This window comes from Motacilla alba, chromosome 4 (assembly GCF_015832195.1).
Source record: "Motacilla alba alba isolate MOTALB_02 chromosome 4, Motacilla_alba_V1.0_pri, whole genome shotgun sequence".
Classification (NCBI taxonomy): Eukaryota; Metazoa; Chordata; class Aves; order Passeriformes; family Motacillidae; genus Motacilla; species Motacilla alba.
Genome location: NC_052019.1, coordinates 1016626 through 1025354, shown reverse-complemented (window position 1 = coordinate 1025354; position 8729 = coordinate 1016626). Strand labels below are relative to the sequence as shown.

The 8729-nt window shown below is 61.4% G+C and overlaps 1 protein-coding gene across 1 annotated transcript; it reads left to right on the top strand.

Moving 5' to 3' along the window:
- The first annotated feature begins 1209 nt into the window (after positions 1–1209).
- SPR (sepiapterin reductase) lies at positions 1210–5138 on the top strand. Its single transcript, XM_038136552.1, has 3 exons — positions 1210–1629; positions 2433–2723; positions 3705–5138. Exons 1-3 carry the CDS (start codon positions 1236–1238, stop codon positions 3893–3895), a joined length of 876 nt encoding a protein of 291 aa, XP_037992480.1. The 5' UTR covers positions 1210–1235; the 3' UTR covers positions 3896–5138.
- Positions 5139–8729: the final 3591 nt, after the last annotated feature.

Genomic DNA, 8729 nt, shown 5'->3' with positions numbered 1-8729 from the left:
GCACGCGCTGCCTGTGTGTACCTGACACCAAACACAGCTTTGTGTCACACTGCCAGGGCAGCAATCCTGGTGGATGCAGGAGGCTGGAGCTGCCAAAGCGGCAAGGGGAAACTGGCAGTGACTGAAGCAAGTTCTGCCATCAGGAAGCTACTTGTGAAAAAAATACACATTTGCTGCCTTGTTTTTTTTTGGTGGTTTTTTTTTTTTTCCTTTTTGCTGATGATCTTAATTTCGCCGAATGTGTAAGATTCGCTTTAGCAAAACAAATAGTGCTCTTGGGTTTTTGCCATGCCATGAATTTTTCATGCTTTATTAGATCGCTGGAGGGTTCCAGCCCAGCCTGTGGCTGCTTAATTGAGAGGAATCCCGCTCCATTACCTGCCTGGCACCATCTGGCCTGGCGCTGAGCAGCTGGGGATCCAAGCCCTGCTGCCAGCTCCTTCCACACCAACCAGGTATTCCTCGGAAAAACCCTCCCTGAAAGCTGGCTGCGCCCTCATGCACAGGGGTATTTAATTTTTTAAAAGGATGTTAGGGCTCTTTGCGATCAGAGAGGGCTTTAACTCGCGAGTGAAGGGCCAGTGCTGGGTGCCAAAGGCGGGAGTGCAGCGGGAAAGGGGAGGGAAGGCTCCGGTGCCCTGCAGGAGCGGCAGGGGGGGACAGGGCTGGGCAGGCACAACAAAAGGGAATTTATATCCGCGGGAGAAAAAAAATATTAAAAAATATATTTTTAAAAAAAGATTAAAAATTAGATTTAAAAATATTTGAAAAATATGCCGAAAAGTGCACTGAAAAAACCCAAAGTGGGGGGAAGGCCGCGCTGTGGGCAGGCGAGGCCCGGCGCTCCAGGGGCGCAGCCACATCGCCACCCCTGGTCCCGTTCGCGCTCCTTGCTGGTTCCGATCCCGCTCCCGTCGCTGTTCCCGGTCCCGGGCTCGTTCCCGGTCGCTTTCCTGTTCTATTTTCCCGGTCCCGTTCCTTTTCCCGGTGCCGCTCCCGTTCCCGCCCCGCCGCTCCCTCACGGCAGCCGCGCCCCTCACAGCGGCCGCAAGGGGGCGCCCCGCTCCGACCACGCCCCCCACCCACCCACCGGGCCGAGCCCGCCGGCGCCGACCAATCAGAGGCGGCGGCGCTGCCCGCGCGCTCGGGGCGGCCATTCACAAAGCGGCGGCGGCATGAATGGGGCGGGTCACGTGGGCAGGCGCGTTCCCACGCCCCCTCCGCTGTGTTCCGGGATGGAGCGGGCACCGGGATCGGGATCGGCACCGGGACCGGGGCGCTGGGCCGCCACCGCCTGCGTGGTGACCGGCGCTTCCCGCGGCTTCGGCCGCAGCCTGGCGCGGCTGCTGGCGCCGCAGCTCGGGCCCGGCTCGGCGCTGCTGCTGCTGGCGCGCTCCGAGGATGCGCTGGCCGAGCTGGCGAGCGAGCTGCGCGCCGGGGCCACCGGCAGTGCCACCGGCAGTGCCACCGGCAGTGCCATCGGCAGTGCCACCGGCAGCGGCGAGCTGCGGGTGCGGTGCGTGGCCGCTGACCTGGGCTGCGAGGAGGGGCTGCGGAGGGCGGGCGCTGCCCTGCGGGAGCTGCTGCGGGACGAGTCCTTCGGCCGCCTGCTCCTGGTCAACAACGCCGGTAGGACACGGCTGTCCCCGCCTGTCCCCTCCCCGAGCCGCTGCCCTCCGCCCCCGGGGGCAGCCGGGTCAGCCCCGCGCGGTTCCGGCTGAGCCGGGGCTTGCTCCGGGCTTGGGGTGCCAGCAAATAACCCAAAAGGGAAAAGGAGCGGCGGGATTTCCCCTTGTCCGGGTGTGGGTTCATTAAAGGAATCCACTGGGGGGTCCTGGCAGTGCTTTGCTGCTCCCAAGGTTCTGCTGTGCCAGTTGCCCTCCTGCACCTTCTCATCCCCCTGCTCCCCAAATCCAAACCTTCAGACAAGCTTCCAGCCCCACCTGGTGGGTCCTTCCTCGTGCCTTTAACGCCTTCGGTGCCATTTTTGCCCATCGTGGCTGTGAGTCACCCCTGGGCTCCACAGGGGTTCCAGGATCTGAGGCTGCGTGGTGGCCCTTGGGGACATTGTGCTCCAGGCTGGGAGCTGTTTGTGTTGGCAGAGGGCTGGCAGGGCAGGTCCCTGTCCCTGGTGGGTCAGTGTGACCCGAAATGAGCCGTGCTGGGCTCCTCAGGCCGCTGTGGGACCTGGCAGGGGCTGGGCCCAAAGCTCTGCCAGTGTTGGGTGTGGAACGTGGCAGCCAAAGGGACCTGCTGTGGGTTGATCCCATCTGTAAGAAGTCACTTTCCCATCGTTCTGGAGGTGTCCCAGGCCAGGCTGGACACTGGGGCTTGGAGCACCGCTGGAAGGTGTCCCTGCCATGGCAGGGTGCCGACAGGACATTCCTTAGGATCCCACCCGCCCCAAACCATTCTGCATTTGTGATTCCCAGGCTCCTTGGGAGACATCTCCAAATCCTTCCTGGACCTCACCGACCTGGAGGAGATCAACGCCTACTTCTCCTTCAACATCAGCTCGGCGCTGTGCCTGACCTCCACGGCCCTGAGGGCCTTTGGGGCCCGGCCTGGCTGCAGCAGGACCGTGGTGAACGTCTCATCCCTGTGTGCCCTGGAGCCCTTCCCCAGCTGGGCTCTCTACTGCTCGGGGAAGGCTGCCCGGGACATGATGTTCCGTGTGCTGGCGCTGGAGGAGCCCGGAGTCCGTGTGCTCAGCTATGCCCCGGGTGAGGAGAGCAGCTCCCTGCTGCCCGCCCGCCTTCCCCTGCCTTTGGGATGGGCATTCCCGCAGCCCGGCCCTGCTCCCCCCCTGCAGCACAGCGGGGAGGCCGGTTCCCTGTGCTGGATGCAGCAGGGGCACTCCAAGGCCATCTCCCAGGCAGATTTTCCATTGGGATCCTGGAATTCCAGCTTGGGTTGGGGGGGGACAGGGACTTGAAAACCCATCACATCCCCTCCCATCCCATCCATGGGCAGGGACACCTCCCACTGCCCCACTGCTCCCAGCCCCAGTGTCCAGCCTGGCCTTGGGCACTGCCAGGGATCCAGGGGCAGCCCCAGCTGCTCTGGGAATTCCAGCCCAGCCCCTGCCCACCCTCCCAGCCAGCAATTCCTTGCCAAGATCCCAGCCCAATCTCCCCTTTCCCAGTGGCAGCCATTCCCTGCCTCCTGTCCCTCAGTCCCTTGTCCCCAGTCCCTCTGCAGCTCTCCTGAGCCCCTTTAGGGATTTTAAATATTCCCTGGAATTTCCCTTCTCCAGGGGAGCATTCCCAGCTCTCCAGCCTGGCTCCAGAGCAGAGGGGCTCAGGAATCCTGGAATGGGTTGGGTTTGAAGGGACCTTAAATCCCATCCCACCTCATCCATGCCAGGGACCCTTCCTACTGTCCCAGGGCTGGGGCACTGCCAGGGATCCAGGGGCATTCACAGCAAATCTGGGAACTCCAGCCCAGCCAGGAGTTCCTAATTCCCAATATCCCATCTCTTCCTGCCGTCTGGGCATTCCCTGGCTCCTGTCCCTCTGTCCCTTGTCCCCAGTCCCTCTGCAGCTCTCCTGGAGCCCCTGCAGGGACTCTGAGCATTCCCTGGATTTTTCCCTTCTCCAGGGGAGCATTCCCAGCTCTCCCAGCCTGGCTCCAGAGGTGAAAACAAGCCCTGGGTTTTCCTTTCTCCTGCGGTGAATTTTGTGGTGATTTTTCCTTTTCCCCAGGGCCTCTGGACACGGACATGCAGCTGCTGGCCCGCACCCAGACTGGAGACCCCGGGCTGCGCCAGCGCTTCCAGAGGCTGCAGGAGCAGGGGCAGCTCATCCCGAGCTCCGTGTCAGCCCAGAAGCTGCTCCGGCTCCTGCAGGAGGATTCCTTTCCCTCCGGAGCACACGTGGATTTCTTTGACGTCTGAGCTCCTCCGCCTTTGCCTCCCTGCTTTGCTTCCAGCTGAGCCTTTCCCTGGTGCCTCCGGCACGGCCTGGTTCAAATCCTGGGATTTGGGGGGCTTTAAGGACACCCCTGGGTGCCTTTGGGTGCCCTCTGGGGCTGGGAAGCAGCTCCTGCTGCCGAGCCCTCGCTGGCAGGGCTGCAGTCCCTCACTCCCGGGCATTTGGGATTCGTCCCCACGGAATGGCCCTGCAGGCTCAGACTCAGGAGTTTGTGGGACTCGAGGGCTGTGCCAGCCCCACGGACGCCCCAGCAGGAGCTGTGTCCCCGTGTGTGTCCCCTTTGTCCCCAAGGAGCCGTTCCTGGGTGGGGCTGTCCCCCCAAGCCCTGCTGAGGTGGTTGCTGGGGGAAGAGATGGGAATCTGGCTCCATGGTTCAGAGGGCTGATTTATTGTTTTATGATGTTATATTATACTAAAAATGCCGTGCTAGAACTACGCTAAGCTATGGAGAGAAAGGATCCACCAGTCAAAAAAATGAATAACAAAAACCCGTGACAAACCAGGGAGTCTGACCCAGCTGGGGTGGGATTGCTGGTCGGGTAAAACCAATTCACGTGGAGCCAATCCAAGGTGCCCCGGCTGGTGAACAGCCTCCGGAGCAATTCCACAGCGAGCACACCCGGGTACATTTCCTTTCTGGGGCTTCTCGGGAGAGAAATCCCGGCGAAGGGATTTTCCATGACAGGTCACGGTGACACCTGGCTCTGTCCCTGCCCAGCAGGGCTCCTCCTGCGGGGCTGGGCGGGCTCCGGGCTGGGGAGCAGCACAGCCTCTCCCGGTGGTTTGCTCTCAAAGACCAGGAGCCGCCAGGAGAGGGAGCTGGCCTGGAGGAATTGGGAATTTTGGGAGCCTGGCTGGGCTCAGCAGCTCACACAAACCTGAGGAGAGGTCAGAGCGAAGACACAGCCCCGAGTTCCTGCCCTGCTCCCCTTGCAGGTGTGGGGTCCGAGCCCTACTGTGGGGTTCAGCCCCTTCCTTTTAACTGTTTGTGGGGGTTTTTTTGCCATTTTTCCTTCAGCTTGCAGCAGGCGCAGACACACAGAGACTTTTCCTCTGGAAAGCTGATGCAGAAAAGTTGTTTTGAAGACCTGAAATGTGCCCTGGAAATGGCCAGTGCCCCTCTGTGCCCCCTCCACCCCAACCCTGCAGCTCAGATTCTGTCCCCCTGGCTCTCCGGTCATTAAAATTCTACACTCATTAAAATCATGGAGCCTGTCTGCTCTGGGGTTTCAGCCGGGTCTTTGAGGGTGGGTGAATTCCTGCCAGGGAGGGAGGAGGATCCTGGGTTAAGCACTGGCTTCACCCAGCAAGGCACCAGAACTCCCTGCTGCAGTCCTGTCCTCCCCTCTCGGAGCCCTTTCATTCGTTCTGTGTTCAGTGAATCCTGCCAGGCTCCTAAACCCCTCCTCCCCAGCCAGCCCTGCTTCCAGCCTGGGACACTTCCATCAGCAAAAAATCCCTCTGCAGCTCCCAGCCCTGGCACTGGGAATGTCCTGGGATCTGATTCCTGCCGGGTTTACGGGGCTGGGAAGCCTCCCTGGGCTGGGGGCTGCTGAAATATCCCCCTCTCCTCCCCTGCATCCCTGGAGGCTTTTCCATCCCCTCTTGGGCAGGGATATTTTGGGATCTGGCTCTCTGCATAAAATAACCTCAGAGCTCCCCAAGATCCCATCTCTCCCTGTCCTCCGGGCATTCCCTGGCTCCTGTCCCTCTGTCCCTTGTCCCCAGTCCCTCTGCAGCTCTCCTGGAGCCCCTGCAGGCCCTGCCAGGGGCTCTGAGCTCTGCCTGGAGCCTTCCCTTCTCCAGGGGAGCATTCCCAGCTCTCCAGCCTGGCTCCAGAGCAGCTCCTCTGACCCTGCTGGGACAGGTCCGTGTCCCCTCTGCTGGCCCTGGATCATTTTCAGGTACCAACATCCCCTGGGTGTCACCATTCCTGGGTACCAGCATCCCCTGGGTGTTGGAACCCTGGGAATTCCAGACTCTCTGTGCTGCCAGGCTCTGCCCCCCAGCAGAGCTCTGCGCTGACCTGGGGCCCTGGAGAAGCTTCCAGAATGGAATGGCAGAGCTGGGATTGTGGGGGTGGAGTTTGGGGAGAAGTGTGTGATATCACAGGGGGGAAACTCAGAGTGTGGGGTTCAGAATGTGGCGATAGATATGGAGCAGGAGGGAGGTTTTGGGGTGGAGGCTGCTCCTTCTCCTTTTCCTTCTCCTTCTCCTTCTCCTTCTCCTTCTCCTTCTCCTTTTCCTTCTCCTTTTCCTTCTCCTTTTCCTTCTCCTTTTCCTTCTCCTTTTCCTCCTCCTCCTCCTCCTCCTCCTCCTTTGGGTGTTGTGTGTCACTGGATGAGGAGTCCCCGTTGCAGCCAGGGCTGGTTGGTTCTGGGTTAACAGTGAAAACAATCCGGGTGTCGTTCCTGCACCGGGCAGTTCATCCTCCAAAGGCCTTGGAGAGAGAGACAGGGCTCCGTTTCCAGCGTGTGAGAGTGCAGCGCTGCAGAGCTCGGGGTGTGTGAGGCTGTGACAGAGATAAGGACTGATAGCAGCTGAGCAGAGCGAGAAATGCCACCTCGTGATTTAACCCTGACCATGGCAAAAAGAAATGAAGACTCCACACCTGGGTGCCAACATCCACGAGGTACCAGCATCCCCTGGGTACAAATCTCACCTGGATGCCAACATCCATCCCCCAGGTACCAGCACTCCCAGGTGCCAGGACCCCCTGGGCATCACCATTCCCTGAGTACCAATCCTCCAGGTACCTGCATCCCCCTGGGTGCCAGCATCCCCTGGATACCAGCATCCCCTGGGTGCCAGCATCTCCTGGGTGCCAGCATCTCCTGGGTGCCAGCATCTTTGGGTGCCAGCATCTTTGGGTGCCAGCATCCCCTGGGTACCAGCATCTTTGGGTACCAAAATCCCCTGGGTGCCAGCATCCTCTGGGTACCAAAATCCCCTGGGTGCCAGCATCTTTGGGTACCAAAATCCCCTGGGTGCCAGCATCCCCTGGGTGCCAGCATCTCCTGGGTGCCAGCATCTCCTGGGTGCCAGCATCTTTGGGTGCCAGCATCTTTGGGTGCCAGCATCCCCTGGGTACCAGCATCTTTGGGTACCAAAATCCCCTGGGTGCCAGCATCCTCTGGGTACCAAAATCCCCTGGGTGCCAGCATCTTTGGGTACCAAAATCCCCTGGGTGCCAGCATCCCCTGGGTGCCAGCATCCCCTGGGTGCCAGCATCTTTGGGTACCAGCATCCCCTGGGTGCCAGCATCCTCTGGGTGCTAGCATCCTCTGGGTGCCAGCATCCCCTGGGTGCCAGCATCTTTGGGTACCAGCATCCCCTGGGTGCCAGCATCCTCTGGGTGCTAGCATCCTCTGGGTGCCAGCATCCCCTGGGTGCCAGCATCTTTGGGTACCAAAATCCCCTGGGTGCCAGCATCCCCTGGGTGCCAGCATCCTCTGGGTGCTAGCATCCTCTGGGTGCCAGCATCCCCTGGGTGCCAGCATCTTTGGGTACCAGCATCCCCTGGGTGCCAGGGTTCTCTGGGTGCCAACACTGCCCGGGTTCCGGCGCTCCCCTCCCGGGAACCAGCCCGTGCGCGATGAGAAGACAAAATGCTATGAGAACTTTCATTCCCCTCTCCTGCACTTTCGGTCACCAGCTGAGGGCGTCCCGAGACCGGGGAACAGAGCCCGGCTGGCGCGGGGAGCCCGGGATGCCTCTGGAAAAGCAGCGCGGAGTGGGCAGGGGATGGAGCGGGATTCCGGCCTCCTTCTGCCCCCGCGCCCATCCCTTGGCAGCATTTTGTGCTCAGGGATCCGCGCCCCGCCGCCGGGGGCTTTGCCGGAGGCTCGAGTAGGGGAAACGCAAAAGGGAGTTAAAAATAAAGGAGTTTGGAGCTCTCCAGAGCTCTCCTAATTCCCACAGCTCTCCTGGGCAGGTGTATCCCAATGGATCCGTGTGTCCTGTGGGGAGCCGCGGGATTTGGGCAGCGCTGTGAGCTGGGCTAGGGGTGAACCCTGCAGGGAGCGACCCCAAAATGAGCTCTCCTACATCCCCTGCTCTCCCTGCTGGGAATCGGGTGCGGCTTCCAAGCCCAAAACCCCTCCAGCCCTGGGGTGTCCCCCAGGCGCTTCTGATTTCCCCCCAAATTCCACAAGTTCCCACCGTGCCTCCAGCAGCAAAACCCTGGGTAGGGCATTTTATCCCTTTTCCCTCCTTCCCCGCTTTTCCTTCCCCCTGAGCAGGGGGATAAAGCTGCAGCAGGAGCTGTGCAGGTGCCTCCTCGGCTGAAATCCCTAAAAAATGCCACAGAAAGCCCCGTGCTGGCCTCAAGAGCGGTTTGGGGCAGGAGGGGAGGGCTCAGTGCCATGCTTTGGGGTGACACCGCCCGCCCCAGGTGCCCGGGGGACCCCCAGACCCCCTCCCCGTGCTGGGGACACGCTGTGCCCTTTGTGGTGGGCTGAGCCGGCTGGGGCAGGAGCCGAGGACGCCGCTGGGTTTCATTTCCCTGGCTGGGAGCAGGGCTGGGGGCCCTAAATCCCCCCCCAAAGCCACCCCAATGAAACACGGCTCACCCCTGACCTGCCAAAGCTTTCCCAGCACGGGGGGAAGGAGGCCTGGCTTTCCCGGAGCCCAAGAGCGCTGAGCTCAGCTTTTCCAGCCCCCCAGCGCCCAGCTCCGGGCTGGAAAACAGCGGCTGCCTTTGCCCGGGGCCAAAGGTACAGGAGCTGCTCCCTCCCCGTGCCGGGGGGGAAGGGCTGGTGGTGCCCAACAGGGACCCCCACCCTGCCCGGCCCTGGG

Excerpts from the sequence above, each read along its gene's own strand:
- SPR (XM_038136552.1), top strand. The coding sequence starts at position 1,236 with ATGGAGCGGGCACCGGGATCGGGATCGGCACCGGGACCGGGGCGCTGG. Across the intron at positions 1,630-2,432 it reads GCTCCTGGTCAACAACGCCG|GCTCCTTGGGAGACATCTCC; the intron begins GTAGGACACGGC and ends TGTGATTCCCAG. Across the intron at positions 2,724-3,704 it reads TGTGCTCAGCTATGCCCCGG|GGCCTCTGGACACGGACATG; the intron begins GTGAGGAGAGCA and ends CCTTTTCCCCAG.